Raw genomic sequence first — 23,542 nt, 5'->3', positions numbered from 1 at the left:
AAAGATTCCTATGAAAATACACCCCATACATAAAATACATAACTTCATATACCTATGGAGTTTATGAGAAACCTTCTAGTTTTTCAAACGAGTTGTTTCTGTAGTGAGTGCTTATGTGTTTTGTTTTCTACCATCACATTTTAGATTCTCTGAAAGGAGTACTTTATAAGTTTTGTTTTACTGTTAGGTTAAATAAATTACTACCTTCATAGGCGAACAGATTGAGAAGCCAGTAGAGCTTTCGCCTCAGTTACATCATCAAGATGATTCATTCACGATGCAGACAGTTTTTTTTTCCTACACTGAATTCTTCTTTTCATTTCCAGTTGGTAGTTGGCATATGACCTTCAGGCTTTACAGTTCTGTGGTATAAAACGGACCTAAACATAGTGCTTTACTCCGGGCATAGCCCTGTTCTGTTTTACTCAGAGCAGTGATTAGGAACTTAACCTTTCCTGGTGTGTGGCTTTCACTAAAGAAATGATGTTGAGAGTTCAGCTTTTAAAATATCGCTCAGATAACAGTCGGTATCCCCGTCTCCTGTCAGTCACTACTTTTGTTTCTCATAAAGATCTGTAATTGGCTTTTGTTCTTTTTCTGGCGTGCGTGTTTTTTTGGTTTGTTTTTTGGTAGTGGAGTTCACATGACGTACGCTTGACCATCTCAATGTTTTTTAAGCGTATAGTTGAGTGGCGTTAAGTACGTGCACATTGCCGTGCAGTGGTCACCACCGTGCACCTCCAGAACTTTTTCCTCGTCCCAAACGGAAACTGTGCCCTTTAAACACTCACTCCCTTCTCCCCACTCCCTCCAGCCCCTGGCAGCCGGCCCTCTCCTTTCTGTCTCTCTGCCTTTGACTCCTCTCGGTGCCCCACGTGAGTGAGATTGCACAGCGTTTGTCCTCCTGTAACTGGCTCACTCCACTTAGCACGATGTCCGCAGAGTCCACCCTTGTGCCATGTGTGGGAATGGCCTTGCTTTTTAAGGCTCTGTCTTTCTTTCTTAGGGCAGGTATGTTTTTATTTCATTTGGCTTTAAAGTTCCTTTACGATGGGCCAGAAACTTAACAAGGTTTTTCTGACAAAGTATTTGTTGAATTCTTTAAGGAAGGATAGTAGTGGCCATCCTTGACTTGTAACCTCCTTGTATGTTAGGGTCGCAGTAACCCAGAGTAAGATTTTGAAAGACTATGTTTTATATAATATTTACAGTTATTTGCAGGTGGTATTGTGAGGTGTCCTTTTATGAGAGCCACAGCTGTCGACCATGGGAAGTTTCTACCTCCTACCTTTTTGGTGGAGTAGGGTCTTGGAGATTTTGCCTTGTAAAATGAATGCACTTAACTCTTTGTCCATGTGGATCCCATGAGGGCCACCTGCAGGTCCTTAAGAGCTTACTGGCTGATGGGCCATCTAAGGCTGTTAGTGTATCTAGTTTTTGTTACTGTTGTTTTTTGCTCCTTCCTTGGATGTTAAAGTGGATGCATCCTCAGCAAGCTCTGCAGGTGTGTCCTTGGAACAGTTATTGATTCCTATTATTCAAGCCCAAACCAAGAATTTTGGTAGGTGACTTCCCATGGTGATTTTTAACAACACAAATGAGGGCAAATCGTAAAACTGGCTGTAGAGTCAGGATCTGGGCTGCCTTTGGCCCCATGAATTCGGCAGCAGAATATTTTTGATTGTGTCTGAATAGTCAGTGGATGATGACTCTGTTCGCAAAACAACTATATAAAGGAAATGGTATCTATTTGCTGCTTTTTCTCTTGGTCCTGCTTGTTAAGAAGACTGCCCGTCTGCTTTCAGAGAGCACCTTGGCCCCGTTTCTGCGTGCCAGGCACAAAGTTGTTGCGCAGATGGTTGCAACCGATCGTGTCCTCAGGGAGCTTACAGTCTGGGACCCGAGCCCAGGCTCAGGCAGATGCTGGGAAGGGGACCTGGAAAACTCGCTGGTGGCCATCCAGGAGGGAAAGAGGCTTAGATTACGTGTGACACAGCTGAGTAGAAAAGCCAGCCAGTGTGGAACTGGGCAGGCGGACCGAGGAGTCTTGCTCAGTCCCCTGAGCTGGTCCCCCGGGCGCTGCAGGGCTGTGGTCCATCGTCTGGTTTTGCTTTTCCCAGAGCTGCTCTGGGCTGTGACGGATGGATGGCCAAGGAGGATGGTTTGAGGTCCAGAAGGCACCACGCCCTCTGCCCAGCTGGCCGCTCTGGCCTGGTTGGTGTCTCTCATCTGGGAGAGACGTGGGCTGGGTGCTCAGGGCCGTGGCTCAGGAAGCCTGCTCCGTGTGCCCATGGTCGACTGAAGGTGACCCGCGGGCTCCTTCCCCTTCCTGCTTCCTCCCTGCTCCCCCACCCTCTTTCCTCGTTGTGACAGAGGACCCACGGGGCGGCAGGAAGGAAAGCCGGGGCGGCAGGAAGGAAAGCCGCTGCAGTCAGGCTTAGGGATGAAAAGGCTGTTGTGTCAAGGCCAAGCTCTCAGCTGTTTTCTGAAAAGTTTAGCCTGAGCTGCCTTTCAGTGGCACCCGTGATGCCTTAGCCATTTAGCCCTGAAGTGCCGATATGGAAGTTTCTAATGTAAAAGTAGATCAGCTCCCTTCAGTAGAAAAACTGAAAGTGTGTTTGGAATCCTGCCCTGTGCTAGAGTCGTCAGATAATTTCTGAGATGCCCTTGCCTCTTGACTCTGTAGTCTTTTCCATTAAGGATCTTAACAGGGTCAGAGTTTACTGAATATAGTGATACGTTTTCTACCTCCCTCATCCCCCCCCACCCTCCCCAACTGAGGACACGTGGAGTCACTTTTCTCTATCTCCCCCCCTCGACCACACCCAGATGGAGAGTTAGGCAGCTGAGACTCTCCCACGTGTTGGTGAGACACGCGGGCTGGGCGTTGTCGTCTGTCTTGTCCCGGTGGAAGGCACAGGGAACGGTCTGTGCGCCCATCCCTTTGTCCAGCACTCGTTTACCATGCTGGTGTTGAGGCTGGTGAGCAGATGCAGAAACAGCCCCTGCTGCCGTGGATTTCCAGTCTGGTGGGAGGGACAGACAGTGGTCGTGGGGTAACTTGAGTGTGTGTGAAGGCGTGCCTGCAGGGGAGCCCTGGGCTGGGGGTCAGGAGCAGCACTGCCTATGCTGAGAAGCTAGAGTGCAGGGTGTCCACGTGGGGACACACCCGCCCGCGGAAACCACTTGCACCCAGGCCCTGCGGTGGGAAAGAGTAGGTGAGTGTAGGCTTCCAGGAGAAGGTCTGGAAATAGCCCCGTGGGGGCTTAACTCCAGGGAAACTCTGAAGGGTTTTGACTTGGAAGGAGGTGGCCTGGTCAGACCTGCCTTTAGGGTTAGGGTTAGGAATAGGGCTTCCCTGGTGGCTCAGACGGTAAAGTGGCTGCCTGCAATGCGGGAGATCCGGGTTAGATCCTTGGGTTGGGAAGATCCCCTGGAGAAGGAAATGGCAACCCACTCCAGTACTCTCACCTGGAAAATTCCATGAACTAAGGAGCCTGGTGGGCTACAGTCCACGGGGTCACAAAGAGTCGGACACAACTGAGCACTTTCTTTCAGGTTAGTGTTAGAGTTAGGTTTAGGGTTAGAGTTAGGGTTGGAGGCGGGAGGCACTGTGCTGAGAGGCAGTGGCCCCCAGGACCTGGTGGGGAGCACAGGATGAGTTTGGGAGCTCTTTGGGAGGTGACCTTGTTGGGGCTCGGTGATGGGCTGTTTGTGCTGGGCCAGAGGGCGCCAGCTCGCGCAGCTGGGTGGATGGCGGTGCCATTCACGCTGTCCTCCAAGATAAGGAGCGTGGAAAAGGATCGAGTGTGAGAGGGGAGGCCAAGAGTTTGGTGGGTACATGTTGTTAATAAATTTGCAACTGTGACTGATGAAAGAACTCACCTTCTTTCATGATTCTCACCGTGGCCCGCTGCCAAATATCTGGCAAATACCAGACTTCGCCAATGATAGTATTTTTGAATCTACATCAACTAAAGGTGGCCGAGCAGCTTTGAGGTTTCTCCTGAGTGTACATGCACACTGTAGACACACATTGTTAAAAGCGAGCGTTCATTTAGTACTGGACTGTCACTTCAGGGTGTTCGCCAGTATCTGGACATGTGACAGTTCCTGGGCCCTCTGCTGACTCCCCATCTCTGGGGACAGGAGGACTGGACGTCTGTGCTTTAAATAAGTTCCCCAGACGGCTCCGATGCACTCCCAGAGTCTGGGAACCGATGGTTTCATAGGAAGAGGACAGTTTTTATATGTCCCTCTCCCTCGGGCCCCAGCAATGCGATGCGGCTGCCTTGGTGGGGCTGATACTGGTGGTTGTGTGTGGGCAGCGATGGCCAGTGTAAGAGGTGCTCAGGGCGTGGATACACGGTCCCAGCTCCAGCGCCACGGGGGCCGACATTGGTGTTTGGAATGTGGCCAGGGTGGCAAAAGGGAGATCACTGGATGGGGCTGAGGCTGCAGAAAGGCAAGCCCAGCTATGGTGCAGAGCGTATCTCTGATTTGAAGTTCTCTCTGCAGGGAGTTCAATTGCAGAGCTTAATTTGGCAGTGACCAGCGAGCTTTCAAATTTTGGCTCTTTGTTTTCAAAGGAGAAAAGAGGCCAACATTTCCTATTAAATGGCTGGGAACAAAGAGATCTCATTCCTTTTTCCTCTTTTTTCTGGCCTTTCCTTTTAATTACCATCCTAAATAATAGTATTATAATTTCTAACAACATTTTGAATAATTTTACTAGTTCTTGTATTTTAGAAAAAGAAAGCAATATCACACTAGTTAATTAACATAATTCTTTACTTTTTTTAACTTAAACTTTGAGTCTGACACTTTGGGAATTCTTGGGATAATTCAGTATACCTCTTTCTTACAGTAATTAGACATTTCAATTCAAATCTGAAGTAGTAGGATTCAGTCTTTTTTTTGAAAATTAGTGAATACATTTTGAATTATCCCTTATGTTTTATTTAACTTCAGTACTAACTACACTTGGGATTCAACTACTCAATTAATTAGTTTTTAATTTCAGCGCTTTCTGTGCATCTGCCACCACTAATTAAATATGGAATATCTATGGAAGAGACCAGAAAGCTGCCTTATTTTGCTTCTAACATGCTATCTATGGCTTTTGACATAAAGAATAAAGATCTTATTCCAGACTTCTGTAAATAGTTTTCTTTTTTAAGAAAGAAAAATAAACATTGTGCTATGAGTTAGAGACTTTTGACTTAAGTGAAATACTTAATGTATATTCTGTTAACATCTTATGGAGAAACCCAAATGAACTTTTTGGCCAGCCCAGTATAATTAATGTACATAACTTTTCCAAATAAAATAAAGATGCAAAGAACCGTAAAAATAGTTTTGTAATTTACTATTTACCTGTACTTTGGCAAGCCATTTAGTTTCTGTGAGCCTCTAATTTGTTCATCTGTAAAGTGAAAGTTAAAGAAAACAAAAGAATGTTATGTAAAATAAACTGAGACAGGGGACTTACCTGATGGTCCAGTGGCAGAGAACCGTTTTGCAGTGCAGGGTCACGAGTTTGATCCCTGGCCAGGGAACTAAGATCCTACATGCTATGGAGCAACTAAGCCCATGCGCCACAACTAAGATCCAGTGCAACCAAGTACATTTTTTTAAGTTAAAGAAAAGAATAAAAGGTTTAAAAAATAAACTGAGACAAAGCTTGTATCTGTGAAATCCAAACAGCTTCTCTTCCAGTGTTGTAAACTTTAATTTCCTATGTACGCTTCTCCCTTGAAACATAATTTACAAACTTCCCAGTGTAACCTATAGTGAAAACTAAGGGCTTTTGTCCCTGGGTTGCTATAAACCAGGTGAAATTTGTCAATAGATCTTCCAGGGAAAACAGCAATCTGAAACATTCGAGTTATTTAGTGAAAGGGAATACTCGCTCTTTTTCATCCTCTATGTCTTCTCATTGCCAGAATTCCCTTGTAAATCACATGGGTTCCTTCCTCATTTATTGAAGCCCTATTATATGCCCTTATGTGCTAGGTGTCGACTATAAAAATAAGAGGTTTTTGCCTTGAAGGGGAGTCCATTATGTAAACAATTGCAGTGCAGTATGGTGAGTATGGTAATAGAGATACAGAATATTATATGCCCTGGAGAGCCTCCCAGCTGGGGGAGATGCCTCAGGTGGGTGTTGAGGGATGCATAGGAGTTCACCAGTGCCCAAAGGCAGAAGGGCATTTCAGGCACCAGCAGTGGTTGCTACTGTTTGCCTTGTTTTACGATTCACATTCCATCCTCCAAGCCTGTTTAAACACCCATGGATAAACAGTAATGCTGTTTCAAAGGAAATGGAAAAAAGTGTGTTATCATAATAATTATTTTTTTAAAATCTAATATACTTGAGAAAACAAACCTTGTAAGCAAAATGAAAAATTTCTGACCCTGACCAGACTTTTATTGATAAAGGGTGAAACTTTATAATAAGCAGCATTAGACTTTGCTCTCCATTCTATTAGATTTGAAGTTACTACCCACAGCGTAATGTTCTTTTCTATTTTTGCCTGAGAGATGATCAATTTAAAATTGTCTATATAAGAAAATTGTCGTTTCAGGTATCGTAAAGCATTGTTTCCACTTGGATGGGGTAGGGAAAGGCCTCCTCTGCCTGTGGGCTACCAGCTAGGATTGGTTTTTACAATTTGAAGGGTTTTTCCAAGCAGTAAGAACAATAATATACAACAGCCACCAAATAATGGCCCACAAGGCCTGAAGTATTTACTGTCTGGCCCATTACTGAAAAAATTTGCCAATCCCTGCTTTAGGATAAAACTAATTATTGCTGAGCCTTTGATGTAACTTCCTATCTACTTCATGACTAAGCTAATAGTGTATGGAGGCGGATCCACCCCATTGGTTCCAATTTTTAAAACTATTTTGTCAAAGTACCAAGAATCTGTTTTGTTAGCCAGCGTCCAGTGCATCGCAGGCCTGAGTTGGACGTTTCCTGTGAGCTTCATCACCAAGGAGCGGGCATGGCTGGCGCTGTGGTAATGTTTTAAACAAGGCTGGTGTTCTGCGGATCTTGTTTCTCTAGGGAAGTGGTGGTATCCTGTGTCACATTTGCTCAGCCATTGTATAATGACAGGTTTCTGGCATATGCTAAAAGAAAGCAATTTGTACCCGATATTTGAGTTGGAAAGAGAATGTTATATGAATGGGTTGCTTTTTTTCCATCACCGATCATTTAAAATTAACTATTGTCTACGTGTGAGTGAGTGAGCGAAGATGGTTTTATAATTTGATCCCAGTTGGGAGCATTTTGGCTAAAGAAGAGCCCCTTCTCTTACTGTCCACCCCTTACTGCTTTGTTTTCTTCCACTTATTTCTACGCAAAACGGCGACAGATAAACTTGTTTCTTTGCTTTCTGTCTTTCCTGGCCCCAAAGTGAGAAGCCAAGTGGTTTAGGGGTGGGGGCGTCATTATCTGCTTCTGGAAGAGACGTTTAAGTGCTTGCTTCATTGGCAGATAGAGGGAAGAAGGGTCGGTGTGTAGGGAGCGTGCCTGCCGCTCATTGTCCCCAAGCCCTTCCTCCTCTCTGGGAATGAGGTCCCAGGACCTGCCTCGCACTGTGTAGCAGTGTCTCCTCTTTGTCACCACAGAGGTCAGTGTATATGTGGCCACTCCACTTGGAACTAGTGAATTCTGATCTGATTAAAAGCTTCCATACCTCATGATGGGCATCCTTTTTTGTTTCCCTGACTTAAGCAGCCTAATAATTCAATAGGTTTTTTGCCTCCTTTACTCTCCTGTTCCCACAATGAATACCACCACAACCCTCCGGAAAACTCATCTGTCATTCAGCAAGTAGAGAAGCTACTGTATGCTGGGTTATTTCGGTCCTGGGAATATGTTGGTGAGCAGGATGGGGGGCAATTCCTGCCTTCAAGACCCTTACACTCTAGTGGAGAAAGATACCTGCTGTCTGGGGGTGATGGGAGCTGGGGTCCGCTCTCATCCTGGCTTTGCCAAGAGGTGCAGGTACTTGTATCCTTTTCACTGATTCTTTTCTTAGTTGAAGAGTTGAAACCCGGAGCGGAGTAACTTAGCCAGCAGCATGTGACATTTTTTTTGTTTTTTGGTAAATCACCGTTGCATTGGACCGTGAGCCAAGGTGACATTTCTCCAGGAACCTGTTTTCACAATAGGTTTGGTGATAAGTGCATAGTCATTTGCAATACCTGCTTGGATTCTTCCATCATTTCTAAAGCATTTGTTTTAGTGAAATTTACACCTTCTGAATAATATTTTGCCTGTTGTACCATTACTACGTCAATAGGTTTTTTTGGTAAAACAGGTTTTAGAAACATATCCAACGTTGTTCTTCAAGTTTTTAAAGAGAAAACTGAATCACAGATCACTTGGTAGAAGCTCAGAACATAAGTTTTAAATTGGAACTGCCTCTTTATTTATAGAAATATATATTAGTATTCTCATCAAGCTGTTTCATTGCCTTGATTACATAATTATGGATGTTGCTTGTTGGGTGTTCAAGTATCTGCTTACATAATACATTGCTGTTTGGGTGGGACTCTTAAGTGGGACTTAGATAGGGAGATAGGGTGGGGAAAACCTGATGTTTATTAAGAAACTGGCCAAACAGGGCAGTTTGGAAATATAAGGTGACAGAGTTGCAGAGGGCATTGTATGATTTGCATAAATTGACTGTAAAAAGATAGTTTTGAGGCAGTTCATTGGGGAGCCATTGAACATTGACTAAACTTTAATAATAATAAGTGCTAAGTCGCTCAGTCGTATCTGACTCTTTGCGACCCCATGGACTGTAGCTCGCCAGGCTCCTCTGCCCATGGGATTCTCCAGACAAGAATACTGGAGTGGGTTGCCATTTCCTTCTCCAGGGGATCTTCCAGACCCAGGGATCAAACCTGCATCTCTTACTTATCCTTCATTGGCAGGCAGGTTCTTTACCACTAGCGCCACCTAAGGAATAGTTTTTAATTGTGGGCTATGATGGGACATGGTGGTTTTGTATTTGTGTATGCTTATATATATGTATTTAAGCTTAAAATGGGGTTCCCTGGTGGCTCAGAGGTTATAGCGTCTGCCTGGAATGCGGGAGACCCGGGTTCTATCCCTGGGTCGGGAAGATCCCCTGGAGAAGGAAATAGCAACCCACTCCAGTACTCTTGCCTGGAAAATCCCATGGAGGGAGAAGCCTGGTAGGCTACAGTCCATGGGGTCGCAAAGAGTCGGACACAACTGAGCGACTTCACTTTCACTTTTCAAGCTTAAAATATATTTAAAGTCCATTAGGGCTACATACTGAAGTTTTTACAAGTGAAGTGATATACAGTGGTCTTAAAATGTACCAGCAAAAAAAATTTTAAGTGGTAGAGTGGATGAGTCAGGAGTCTTGGAGCTTTTGTGAAAGTTTTCAGTTTTCCAAAATAAAAAGATTGGTTTTTGTTGTTGTTGTTGTTTTTAAAGTATGTTGTAGGGGCAGAAGGGAAAGATGCCATCGCTTTTTCAAATCACCAAATCCCCCCAGGATCTGGACCCCCAGAGGAGAACCGCAGTTCTTAGCCCTTCGGTGCTCTGATGAGATGGGGGACTGACTTAACCCCACCTGGGTCCTCTCGCCCTCCACACACCTTTTATTAAAGGAGACTCAGGTCAGAATTGCAGTGACTTGGAAACACACAGAACTGTCTGTTCCCAGTTGGTTCCTCTATGACTGTATTCCCACGATTTTTTTTTTCCTTGGTGGGGGAAGGGGTGACCCAACTAGAAATAGGTCATTGTCTCAATAGCTGCATTCTCGAAGCTGAAAATTGGAAGTGAGCACACGAGGGTGGGGCATTACTTCGTGGAATCTTGAGCAGCCATTTGAAGAGATGAGTGTGCAGTCTGTGCTGGGACTGGGGGTGGGGTGGGAGGAGGTGAGACCCGCAGGAAATGAGGCAGCGGGGGAGCTGCAGGGGCTGGTGGGCGGGGTTGAGAAGCAGCCTCCAGGTCTCCTCACTCCCGTCCAGGGTCCAGGAACCGCCTGCGGAATTATAATCCCGCTCCAGATGTAACATGCTTGATTGTGACAAAGTATAAATTGAAGAGTTTTTTTTTTTATAAACTTCCTGTAATTTCAGAAACAAAGTGATTTAAAAGCACAAGTTCAACTGAAGTTGGTTTACTCAGCAGATTTTGTTTGCTGATTTTTATTTTTATTTGTTTAGCTTGGATTTAAAAAAAAAACCATTGGTTGGGGTCTCTGTTTTTGAAAGACGGTAGAAGTAAAGACTTTTTGGTCAAGTTCAAGTACACCTTATCAAAGCTCCTTACAGGACAAATACTGTTTAACACTGTTCCCAGTGTAGAAGTTAGTAATAACACCGCAGCACATGTGACCTTAACTAGGCGCAAGGATTTATTTAAGAAATAGTACAAGGTTTTAGCGTGGGTTATTTCATATGCCCTTCGCTAAAACATCAGGTTAGCAAAGGAATTACGTTGTTTTGACAGTTTCATTCTTTCACAAGCTTTCCCCGCCACTGGATTAGAAAACTGTTCACAAACTTATAAATTTGCTAAGAAAACAGTGCACTCAAGGTGGAATGAGGTTTAGTTGATAGGCCTTTAATTTCCTGTGTTTTATGAGCCTGGAATTAAACACCATTGTAGCATGTGATAGCCCTTTTGGCCCTGTCCCTTACTTTGCGTTCTTTTATGGGATCCTAAGTTTGTGGATATGATTAACCTCCCTTTTCAGTGAACTAAATCAGTGCTGAAATCGTTTGACACACCTAGTAAAGCTGAAATGACGTATATCACAGAATCAAGAACCCACAGCCCAGTAGATACAGAGAAAGTGACCTCGAATGGTAATCTGTTTCACCTGCCCGGAGCAGGGAGAACAGAGGTGGGTATAGATTATTTGTGTTTCTAGGAAGATACAAGTTTCTTTTGCAAAAGGTAAACCTTCTCTCTGTTTTTAGCCCTTCCTACGGAAAGTGGTGTCCATGTGTCTAGTTTACAATGAACACACAGGGTGTATGCGATTCCCAGTGTAGAGGAAGTCAGTTCCTGTTCACAGACGCTCCCAATAAAAGATCGTAAAAACCAAGAGCCAGCAGGTGCCACGGATATTATTTTCACGTGCCATGGGCAGGTAGGGAAATCCCACCAGGTTACCCCACAGTGGAGACCTGGAACTTGGATGAGAGGGAGGATGCTTGCGTTTGTCAGGGGGCTGGCAAGCCGTTTCTCACGGCCTCAGTTTCCTCCTTCCAAAGGCAGTGCCTTGGCTGGTGAACTGCGGGGAGGGTATAGCACTGACTGTTTCCAAAACCCTGGTTTTAAAGTAGAGGAGGGGACTGACCCTCCTTCTTAGTGGGACGCTCAGAAAGTTCCCTTCCAGCTCTAAGGTCAGGATTTTCTCTAGTTATGAGCACAGGCAGGACTAGTTTGTCCGCTTTTTGTATTGTTAAGCAGCCTTGGCTGACAGGAAGTGGGTCTCGGGGCAGGAAGTGGCCTACTTTCAGAGGAAAAGGAGCTCTTTAGAAAGACTCAGGATTTCACTTCATGTTCTTGAGATTTATACATACGATGGATAAAATTTATAAATACGATGGGTCTTAGTGGATCTGAGCTCTTTTTTCCTGTCTGTATCATCTGTCCATAGACTTGACAGACTTCGCACCCTGGAATTTGGAAATAACAAACTTTTCAAAATTTTAAAATCAGTGAAGATACAGCTTTAGGACTAACATTTTAAGAGCTATACAACTATAAATATTTTTAATAGGTAAGGAAATTTCTAGGCCTCAGTTTCTCAACCTTTGAAAGAAGGTATTCAGGCTAACTTTTACCTAAATACCCATTTAGAGTCATCCTACGAAACAGTTACCCCTCCTCGCTACTCTGTGGCTTCGCTGATAGCTCAGTTGATAAAGAATCCGCCTGCAATGCAGGAGACCCGGTTCGATTCCTGGGCCGGGGAGGTCCCCTGGAGAAGGGACAGGCTACCCTCTCCAGTATTCTTGGGCTTCCCTGGTGGCTCAGCTGGTAAAGAATCCACCTGCAACGCGGGAGACCTGGGTTCGATCCCTGAGTTGGGAAGATCCCGTGAAGAAGGAAGGGCTACCCACTCCAGTATTAGGCCTAGAAAATTCCATGGACTGTACAGTCCATGGGGTCACAAAAGAGTCGTACATGACTGAGCGACTTACACTTTTCTTTCCTCCCTGTTCTAACCGTTCTACTTAGAGCATATACATTTACGTAACGTAAATAGGAGCTAAAATATGGCGTAATGTAGATACCTGAAACAAGCTATAGGGAAATTCCAAGACCCAGCTTTCTTGTTTCACTCGGCCCTGTTATTATCCATAGTATGTTAAGAATTTAGCTTTTTCCCTGTAAGCTTTAGCCCAAAGGTGGTGGAGGAGAGCAGTTTGGAAATGAGAGGTATGTGGTGTGGGTTTTCATGATCCACTCCAAGTTCCCAATACTCCTTAAAGTGATACAAATTCTCTGTAACGTAAGGTAGGTGCCCACCCCAGGGCATCTTGACCCTCTGAAGATGGGAACCAAGAAGCTCTCCCTATCGTTGCCTGGTCGGTAATAGAGTCACATGGGCTCATTTGACACTGAACTCTTTAGATCTGACTTGACTTTTCATCAGTGTACGTGTGTGTGCTAATTCGCTTCAGTTGTGTCCCTATGGACTGTAGCCCACCAGGCTTCTCTGTCCATAGGATTCTCCAGGCAAGAATCCTGGAGTGGGTTGCCATGCCCTCCTCCAGGGGATCTTCCAGGAGACCAGAGGCAGCCAACACAGGCATCCCCCTGTCCTTGTAGTCCCAGGAATAGCGCCTATCCGTGAATCAGGAAGCAAGGTCAGCACTTTGACCTCCTCAGGAGTTGTCACGAGTGGGCTCTTGTAGCCCTAAAGTTAGATGGTTTTATTATTCCTATTACTAGGCAATAAGAGGCTGCTATATTATCCTGGTATTGTACAATTCTACGAGAACTTTAATAGAATGCGAGTTTGTGTCTGTCCTACCCATGTGTCTCAGCTGGGTTGTTGTACCTCTGACCAGTTGATGGTGTGTGGAATTCTTACTGCATTGCCTGGCAGTTTGTGGTCTGATTAATTCCATAGACTCTTTGTTTTACAAGGTTCGTGGAACTAGAAGGCCAGTTTTCTTTGGCATCTGGAAATTTTTCCTAAGCCTAACAAGCCGGTTTCTTCACCTTGACTCTCTTCTTTACCCTTGAAAAAGAAGACAGGAGATAACGACTGGGTACAAGTGGCACAGTGGTAATCTCTCTGGCAATGTGGGAGATGCAGGAGACGGGTTCAGTCCCTGGGTTGGGAAAGGTCCCCTGGAGAAGGAAATGGCAACCCACTCCAGGATTCTTGCCTGGAAAATTCCATGGGCAGAGGAGCCTGGTGGGCTGCAGTTCATGGGGTTGCAAGAGTCTGACATGACTGGGCACAAGCACACACACATAATTTATCTTGAGTTTAAAAGGAAGGAGTAACAGTAAAAATTATCACCCACTGGCGGTCAGGTTTGCCATGGGGCTGTATTATTAGTAAGATGTATTCAGCCGTTCTTCACACCTGCTCTAAAGGTCAGTAAACCACATGAAGCCTGGTGCTAAGAGCTCGAGCTTACACGCGTGCCTCTGGAATTTCTGGTCCAGCTTGCCTTCAGGTGCATGGTGACATTAGCCTCTGCTGTTGGTGGCAGCAGTTTAGAGCGACCCCTGCCTCTGGACTGACAGCGTAGTTGATGTCTCTGCCACTGCAGTCAGTATCCGTTTACTGCGGACATCACTCCGTTTAATGAAAACTTGTGTTTTAAGGCCACGTTTCTGTTTTACTCGTCTTCTCTCTGTACAGAGTTTTCTTTTTTTTTGACCTACTGGTTTTTGTTTTGACCTCTCTATGCTTACAAGAATGGTGTACCGCATAGGCGTTTTCTCAACTGCCTTTCATGAACAGAACACTGCTGCTAAGTCGCTTCAGCTGTGTCCGACTCTGTGCGACCCCATAGACAGCAGCCCACCAGGCTCCCCCATCCCTGGGATTCTCCAGGCAAGAACACTGGACACTTCTAAAAATCTGTATGCTTATTAGAAATTATAGCGATGTAAAGTGTGGTCATCGGATTTTTAATGGCAACTATTTTGTAGAATTTTGTTCATAATAAAGTGTTACTGGGGGCAGCACTGAACATCTAAGACAACCACTTCATTTTATAGAAACAAAGTTATCTGTAATATATCAGCCATTACCTCGACTATCTGAGGAGGATTAGTGATGTGGCCCGAGAGGAGCTAAACAACAAAAGATCACTTGGCCTTTGGGGCTTTCTGGCTTTGCTTTCTAAGTTGGCTGAATTCGACCTGTTGGTAGAAACAGGTCTGCGTTTCTACACTCAGCTGATTCCTTAATCAGGTTTGCTGAGCTCATGGTAATGATTTACAGAGGGTAGTTACCTGTTAGCCAGCATTTGTAAATGGCCACTGTGTGGCATAGCTAATGCTGGGACTTCACTGAGTTGGAGTATTGTTCAGAGAGATTGATTTTTATCTTAAAGGAGATCAGGCTGCAAAGAGGACTAGAACAGGGATTCCTCTGAGGAGACAGCCTCATTAAGAAAACCTGCCTGTGTGAGTTCAGGTCTAGTACTGAACGAAAGCCTAGTCGAGAGTATTTTCCTGTGGTGGAGGATCAGTAGTAGCCATGAATACATTAAGCTTGGGGGCGTCTCTGGCCGACCAGTGGGTGACACTTCCAGTGGTGGGTGGGGTGCAGGGTGAGAGGAGATGGATCCCTCCTGCTCAGGGTGCAGAGCAGAAGCAATGTTGTAGCAAATTCAGTGAAGACTTTTGAAAGTGGTCTATATCCTCCCCAGTGAAAAAGGTTATACAGAAACAAGACTGGGGTGGGGGGAGCCCTTAATCTTGCCAACTGGGGTTGGGGGAGCTGTTAATCTTGCCAAAAGAAGCTGGGGCTCATTCATGTTCAGAGTGTTAGCCAGACCTCTTTCTCCAGAGCTGGGCTGCCTGGGTGTGGCCTCTCTCGTGAGCGGGGAAGAGCCGGGCCCACCCAGCCTCCTGAGTCAGCACTTCTGGGCCCAGGGCCCAGGAAGCTGTCTCGACAAGCTCTCCAGGTTAACTCTGCGGTGCGTTCAAGTTTGAGAACCCCTGGCGGAGCATGGGGCCCCTGGGGGAGCAGCTGCGCTCCTGCCTCCTCTGTGCCCAGGAAGGAGGCCTGGCATGGCTTCGGTGAACGGGCCCTGGAGGGGTTTAGGGGGTGACTCCACAAAAGGAAAATACAGAGGTAGTGTTGAGTTAAAAAAAGATATTGGGCACTTTATTGAATGCTGGTGATGGTGTGCTGTATACCATCGGAGTTAAATGCAAAACAGGACTGTTGCTGCTGAAAACTTAGAGAAAGAACTTGAGTTGCTTGGGAGACCCCTGAACAAGAGAGCCTAGGTTCTCCCCTCAGCCCATGGGAGGGCTGCTCCCTCTGCCCACCCACTCCTTGTCTGTAAAGGGAAGGGGCTCACAGGCCTGGTGGCCTTCAGCGCCAGGGCGCCCTGGGGTGGACAGGAGTCAGTGCTTGGCAAGCTGGCACCTTCTTGAGAACACAGCATATTTTTATTTACAACTTAAATGACACAGTATACTTAAATTGCATTTTGGTTTTAAAAAAATGCATTTTCTTTCATCTTTGCCCCTAAATTTTTTTTTATCCATTTGAATACCACATTGACCATAGTCTAGTTCAAATGACTTGTTTTCCAGCTGTTTCATATTTATCATCACCAAAGAACATGGCAAGTAATAAGGAAGATCTGCAACCCAAAATATCCACCAGCAGCGAATAGACAGATGAAAGTGATCCAGGTAGCGGAATATTACTCGGTAGTAAAAAAGGGGGAGTGCTAATACATGATACAAGGGATAAATCTTGAAAATGTCAAGTGACAAAAGCAAGACCCCAAAGGCCACATGGTAAAATGATTGTTATATGAAGTGTCCAAAATAGAGAAGTCTGTGGGGACAGAAAGTAGACTCTTGGTTGCCAGGGCTGGGAGGAAGGAGTAATGGGAGTGAGTGCCAGCGGGCATGGCATTTCTTTCTGGGGTGATGAAATGTTTCTAAAATTAGTGGGTTGGTTGCATAACTGTGAGAAGTTACTAAAAACCACTGAAGTGCACATTTTAAATGGTGACTTTTATGGGATGTAAGTTATATTCTAACAAAGCTGTTGTAGATGATTCAAGGATGAAAAACCAAAATACAATATCGTCTCAGTAATTATTCAGTACGTGAACCAAAAATAGCACCTGAAGTTTGAAGATTTTACAGTTTGTTTCAGTTGTAAAGCTTTTTTCTTCATCACACTCCTGGGCTTTCATTCTCCCATTTGTGGGAGAAATTTTACCGGACAGCTTCCTGTCAGAGCCTTTCTAAGCATTTGAAGGTTCTTATCCAAATATTTGAAAACTGTGGAAGCTGCTGAAGTGGCACTTTGGAAGAGGGTGGGGATGTTGGAAACAGCGCTGACATTTTAAATGATTATGAAAGGTCAGGCTCTCGGCGTAATCTTGGTGGTGCTTAGATAGTTGTGCTCACACTAATTTTGAGTAAATGCAGGTGTGATAATATAGGGATTAATCTGTTATTGCTGAGTCCACTGCCTGCAGTCCAAACATTCAAATGGTACTATTTGAATTTCCCTTTCTGAGTGGGTTTCCTGATTCCTCCGAGTATATAGTAAAATCACTGCAAACTTGCTTCCCCTGCAGTATTCTGGCTTCTAAATCGCCTAAACCAGGTTGGTCTATTAAGATGTAAAGCAGCTGCTTGTTTGTGGAAGAACTGGTCTTGAAATTCTCCCTCCTGTCTTGGTCTTCAGTACAGTGTGAATTTATTTTGTAAAAAGTGTGGCAGGAGAGGTTATCTTTCTTACACTGAGTTTAAAGTAGTTCAGCAGGAAGTAGACATTTCTCAAAGGAAAAATTGCAATACTAGATTTCCTTACCAAAGTGAGGAGAAATTAGTGAGGGAGGTAATTTGACAGCCAGAAATTCAGCTTACACATATACGGGTTACAAGTAAAATAATAGTATTTTATCGTCAACTCTCTCTTCCGTATCTCAGACTCTTAGAAGGCATTTTAGATACCATTTTGATAAAATTACACTGAGAAGGCTCAAAAATCATGTTTTCCAAAGTATATTCTGAAAAGTGCTGCTTTTTTGCGATACTCTGTGGGGGGAAAAAAAATCTCTGTAGTCAGAAGAATCTGGGAAACCTCAACTAAGGCCCAATTTGCATGAATACCGCACACCCTTAAAGCCTTTTGATTAACTAAACAAAGAAAACAGAAACCGAGACCCTCAAGCTGTGTGACCTCAGAATACTGCCTCCCCACCCCCCAGGCCTTTTCCCCTCTCGAGGTTCAGGTAGTTGTGCAGAAAGTGCCAGCCACGGGGTGGATGGTGCAGTGTCGGAAGCCACTCCTGTCATTAAGCTGTAGAATGCAGACTTGGAAGATCCCTTACAGATAAGTCTTTCCATTTTACGACGGACTGAGCTGGGAATGCCACACACTGGGGGCTGGGACCGCGGGGGCCAGGGCGGGAGGGGGCCCGGGCTCAGAGGCCAGTCCTGCTGTCCGTCTGCCTTGTGTTTGAGTGTCCATCTGCCGGACGGAATGAGCCAAGGGGACGGGAGGTTTATTTCATTTTAAGAGGGTGAGTTGTTACTCCGTGTCTATTTTAAAAACCAGATTGGGGTTTAACACCTTTAATTCCTTATTGGGAAAAGAGCTGTCGGTTGCATTGGAGCAACAGAACCTGTACTGGATCGTGCGTCTGGTTGGAGAGGAGCATCTCCCTCTTTGCGCATGTGGAAACAGGTGTGAGCTTCTCCTTTGTCCATGAAAACAGTCCCCCAGCTGGCCCGTGATTCTCACGTGAATTTCCCACCCCTCTGCGCGCCTCGCCAGAGGAGGAGCCAGGGTGCATGTGTGCTCAGCCCTGTTCATTTCTTTGCACCCTGTGGACCGTAGCCCATCAGGCTCATCTGCCCATGGGATTCTCCAGGCAAGAATACTGGAGTGGGTTGCCATTTCCTCCTCCAGGGGATCTTCCCCACTCAGGGACTCAAACCCAGGTCTCCTGTGTTGGCAGGCAGATCCTTTACCACTGAGCCACCTGGGAAGCCCCTAAAACACATTATCTTACTCTAAAATTCTGACCTAGTATACAACTGGTTAAAAAAGCCTCACTGTTGTAGAGTGCTAATATGATTCCCATACTGAAACTTACTAATGAATTCCCATTATAAATAGTGGAGTGTGGTTAGGTCCGGTTCCTTTAGCTTCATCTCATTATTGTAGAGTGCTAATGTGACTCCCATATTGAAACTTACTTATGCATTCCCATTATAGTTAGTGAAGTGTGGTTATGTCTGGTTCCTTTAGGTTCTGACATTTTAGAAATCTAACTGCATCTTCATGCCATAGCTTCACATGGAGGAGCGATTGAAGGAGCAACATGAATTATTTATCATCTACGCCAGCCACGCGGTTCTTTGTGTGTCTGTAAGGGGTGAGCGTACCTGGGCAAAATTACACTTTATCACTGCTGCCCCCTTCAGACACAGCAGAATGTTAGAAAGGGTTTCAGCCTGGGGAAAAAACACTGCCCTTTTAGGGGTAGATTTTAAATGACTAACTGCACACTCCCACTGCACATTCCTATGGGATTTTGCTGCCTGCAGAGAATATTGCTTTGAATAAAAGTGTGTGATCTGGGGGAGAATAGAAAGGCAGTAAAGATGACAAAACACGATGGTTTTCTCCAGTCTTTGTGAGTCTCTTGGGTTTGCATGGTGACGCATTTAAGCCCTGGACCTCCAGCTTCTCGTGGGACCATTCTCACTTTTGTAACGTGAAGCACGTAATCCCACTTTATTTCTGTGGCACCACTACAAACACAAGAGCTCGCTTTTTCCAGGTTACGCTTAAAGCAACTGATTGTATCAGGGAAACTGGACAGGATAATAAACAGGAGAGTTGGGATGCCTAAGCCCAATTTCTTTAAAACAACAACCCTGGGTAAGTGGCCAAAACATGCAGATGAATGGCCCCCATCTTCTGAATAAATGTGTCACTTTAAACTGAAAGTTCATGCTTTATTGTGACAGATGTGTGAAGTAACACTCTACTGACGGAGGCAGCCATGCTGCGGTCCTGTTTCCCGAGAGGGTGCGCGTGCATGTGTGTGTGTGGGTGTGTGTTGTGAATACTTCTAGAGGATTGAGGTGGGGGGATACCTGTGTTTAGTGGGTGGGCTCAGGGATGCTAAACATCCCGTAGTCCTTGAGCTGGTCTTGCAGAAGGAATGCTCGTACTGCCCAGAGAAGCATGAGCCCCAGCCCCTGTGAGGGGCGTGAGGAGGCTGGGGACCTGTCGAGGCACACACATGTCCGGTCCTACAGGGCAGCTTGGGCTCATTCACGTGGGGTTCACCCGAGTGTTTGGCTGTTATGAGTTCTCCCATCTCGACCTTGGTCTCAAGATGGTTGGCTGTGCGCCGTTAGTGAGACACGCATACACTGATCACAGGTGCCTTGAGTTTGTGCTCTTGGGGATTGTCTGAAAATGTTAGTGCCTCCCTGAATTTGAACTGGGGCCAGTTAGCTGTTCTTCTGACAGGGCTGGTGGGGAGACGCCTGCCTCCCACTGCTGGGCCCGGCCCGGCCCGTGGTCAGAAGAGCCTGGCCGCCTCTCTGGCTCGCCGGCTGTGTTCCAGGTCCTACGCCAGATTGCATGATCACCAGTGTGCTGGGCTCGGGAAAGTTCCTAGAAAGATCAGGCCAGGTGACACTTGGCACAACGTCCCGCTGGAGCTGCTGAGGGTGACTTTAAGTCCCTGTGGTGGGAGGGGCAGTTTCTGCAGGTTGCACAGACCCTCCTGATAACACTTAATTTTTAAGAAGTTCATTTGCTATGTACTACTGGCTTGTCACATCTTAACTTTAGTAAAAAAAAAAAAAAACTATTCATTTTGCGGGTTATTGCTTTTTCAAAGAGTTGTGTGAACTTTGAGTCAAATGTGAACCTGCTCAGAAACTTAAATAGCTCTTCCCCGCCCCCCCAAATTCCTGTTAATAAGTTTGCAAAATGGTTAAAAATGGTGTGGTGATCACTTTTTTGGGTTAATTATTAGCATTGGTCTTAGGAGGTGACCTTTTTTTCTCTTCCTCAGATTGAGAGGTGATCAAGGTTTAGAAGTTAAGAGTCTGAAGTGTGAGCCTCTGGTATTTGCATTCATCTCAACCAGGGTAGAAGCTTTGTCTTCATTGTCTGGCCCACCTTGTCTGGTCGTTCAGTTTCCGAGTCAGTAAATAATAGAGAAAAGCCTGTTTGAGGTCCAGCGTTTGTCAGCCCCCATCTCCCCACTGTAGTCTCAAGTGTGGCATCCATTGCAGGCTTCTGAGTGTGACCTGGAGCTGCGTTTGTTCCAGAATGTCTGCGTTTGGGGCTGCTTTTCCCACCTCTCATATGTGCCCTTGGAACCATAATTGAGAGAGACTTGCTGTATTTTGTGCTTCGTAACAGCCATTTCGTGACTTCTTTAAAATATTGCTGTCAGGAAAAGGAAGAAACTTAGGCTTTATGTTTCGATAAAGACTCTAAAATGTGCCTAGTCTTGCTTCTTGGTAAACTTCATTTCTTGAATGTGTAGACTTGAGATCAAGGAGGAAACTTTCTAAAACCTGGGCCGTTGTATCTTCCCTGCTCTCTGTTATGTTGGGCAGAGACCCTTTAAGACAGAATGGACGTATGTATCCATCATCACAGTTTTGAGCATTAGGGAAAAAACGATGTAGACAAAAATTAGTCTTTATGACTTCGAGTCTGTGTCTCCAGCCAGGGCCTGACACGTTCAGAACTTACATCAGGAGGCTAAATAATACAGTTAATCTGTGTCCTCGTTACATTTCCATCTGAGTGGGAAGAGTTTGGAAAAGGTGCTGGCACCCCACTCAAGTACTCTTGCCTGGAAAATCCTATGGACGGAGGCGCCTAGGTAGGCTACAGTCCATGAGGTCGCCAGGAGTCGGACACAACTGAGCAACTTCACTTTCACGCATTGGAGAAGGCAGTGGCAACCCACTCCAGCGTTCTTGCCTGGAGAATCCCAGGGACGGGGGAGCCTGGTGGGCTGCCGTCTATGGGGTCGCACAGAGTCGGACACGACTGAAGCGACTTAGCAGCAGCAGCTTTTTCTGTATTTCACTTGGAAAATGATGAGAAGCAGACATTTCTTAAGCACCATAGTTGCTGTGATATTTTCCTCCGGGGCTGTGATGTAAAGTAGCTAGATTTGTATTTTTTCTTATGCTAGTGACTTCCGGGTTTTTTCAAGTGATAGATTTGAAAATTGCCTGTAAGTAAATGTTTTTAAACCATTAACTGTATGGCAGCTTTGATGACATTTTTTCCAGCCTTCCCATCAGTCTTCCTGTCCTAGTAATGCTTCCGTGTTTTTTCTGCCTTCATAATTATCCTTTTGGATTCCTACACGGCACTCTGTCCTCCTGGGTGTGTCTTCAGCCGTTCACCCACCTCCCTTCACTGTTGAGGAGGTCTCCAAGTTGCTGTACAGAGCCTTCTCTCCTATTACCTGCAGACTTGGTGTGGGTTCCCCGGGGCGGCTCCCCGCCTGTGGGCCTTCATGGACCTATCGTAGGAGTCAGAATGTGGGATGGTGTGTGTGTGCAAAGTGTGTTAACAGTCATCAAAGTATCTTTGTAGAAAAACAGCTTAGACCTAAGTGTGAGTGTGCTTTTTTTAAAGCCACAAGGACACACATTTGAATCCAAGCTGCGTATGTGTGCAGAGCTGGGTGTGTGTGTGTGGTGAGAGATGTGAGCTCAGATGTGGCGGCTGGGTGTGTGTGTGGTGACAGACATGAGTTCGGGTGTGGAGGAGGAGCACTCTTGCCATGTTGCTTGGGACCTTTGGATTTCGGTGGAAGACTCGGGCTACGTCTACAAGAACACCCAGTTAAGTGTGATGTGTATTTTTTTCAGATCAATGTCCGAGTGACCACCATGGATGCGGAGCTGGAGTTCGCCATCCAGCCAAACACCACAGGAAAGCAGCTTTTTGATCAGGTTGGTCTCTGTGCACTTCAGAGGGTTCCCAGTTAGAAAAGAGCATCTGAATCCCTTTGTTGGCTGAGCACAGTCATCACCTCCATCCGCAGCTTGCTCCTCTTGATGGAGCTGACTGTTTATTTGCCACCTGCCAGCGGGACCCATACTCTCCAGGGGTGCCCCCTGTCCACAGCCCCCGAGGAGAGGGGACCCCAGGGCCTGAGCCAGGGCCTCACCTGCGAGCCCCACCTGCCACCTCTCCCGCAGGGGTCTCCACAGTCCCCCTGGCTGTTCCCTGCCACCTGGTGCGGGGTGGGGGACAGGGCACAGTGAGGAGCCAGGCTGGCATCTCCCAGCTCTCCCTGCAGCCACAGCATCCCGAGCCCCTTGGGTGCCAGCCCGCACCCCTCCCTTTTAACAAGAGCAGCGAACCACCGTGAGGGCCATGATAATTCTTCCACAGAACAGTTCCTGAGCTTTCGGCAGAGCGAGACCTACTTTTCTGGGCTCCATAGATTCTGCGCTGGGACTGAGGGCCCAGTAGGGCGACAGGGCTGGGTTGGGGGTGTGCATTCCCGGCCACCTGCTCCGTTGGCAGCCTTCTGAGAGGCCCTGCCGGTGGCCAGGCGCTGCTTCACACCCCAGCACCGACCTGGAAAGTGGAGCGGTGTTTTGGCAAATGTAGAAGCTGGAGGTGACTCACCCGGGTCCGGTGGAGTCTCCCTTTCATCGTCCCTGAATTTCCCCGAGCCAGTGAGCAGGTCCACCCAGGGGCTCCACCAGGCACAGGGCCAGGATGTTGAGTGGACAGGACGTGGCTTCCCGCGGGTCAGACCTAGGCCGAGACTGCAGTTGGTGGATGGAGCGGAAGGGCTGGCGGGGAGCGGGGATGGCTGGGCCATGTGGGGCTTTCTCTGGCGGCCTTGAAGCCATTCAGAGAGGAAGACGGGGCAGGTTTCCTATCCAGACGTTGAGGTGGAGGGAGGTTTAGCTTGTGGGGAGTGAGAAACTAGCAGCGGGGGGTTGGAGGAAACCTGGTCTGGGAACCTGCCTCCTGCACTTACTACCATGGAAACCAGACCTGAGGCTTCACCCAAGGCTCGGGGGTAAACCCTGATGGGAGTCAACACGGCCTTCGTGTCTTTCACGATGAGGAGTCCCGGGTAGAGACCTTCCACACACCTTTTCTGGGTGTGTGGAGGGAGCGAGTGAGTGGGTCTGTCCCTGGCCCGGCAGTGAACAGCCACCAGTAAGCATCCGCACCCTTCTGCCAAAGCCAGTGAGGAAGCAGGCTCAGGGCAGACTTCGGTATTGATACGGATTTTTCGCTTGTGGTGCGTACTATCCTCTTTC

The 23,542-nt window shown here is 46.4% G+C and overlaps 1 protein-coding gene across 1 annotated transcript in view; it reads left to right on the top strand.

Annotated features, from left to right (window-relative positions):
- The window catches only part of EZR (ezrin), a 45,529-nt gene that overhangs the window by 2,133 nt on the left and 19,854 nt on the right, over window positions 1-23,542 (top strand). The window contains exon 3 of the mRNA XM_018053421.1: window positions 22,124-22,207. Coding sequence (XP_017908910.1) covers window positions 22,124-22,207 — 84 coding nt within the window. The remainder of the gene's footprint in view (window positions 1-22,123; window positions 22,208-23,542) is intronic.

Source organism: Capra hircus, chromosome 9 (assembly GCF_001704415.2).
Source record: "Capra hircus breed San Clemente chromosome 9, ASM170441v1, whole genome shotgun sequence".
Taxonomy (NCBI): domain Eukaryota; kingdom Metazoa; phylum Chordata; class Mammalia; order Artiodactyla; family Bovidae; genus Capra; species Capra hircus.
Note: the sequence above shows the minus strand (reverse complement) of the source record. Positions and strands in the feature narration are given on the sequence as shown.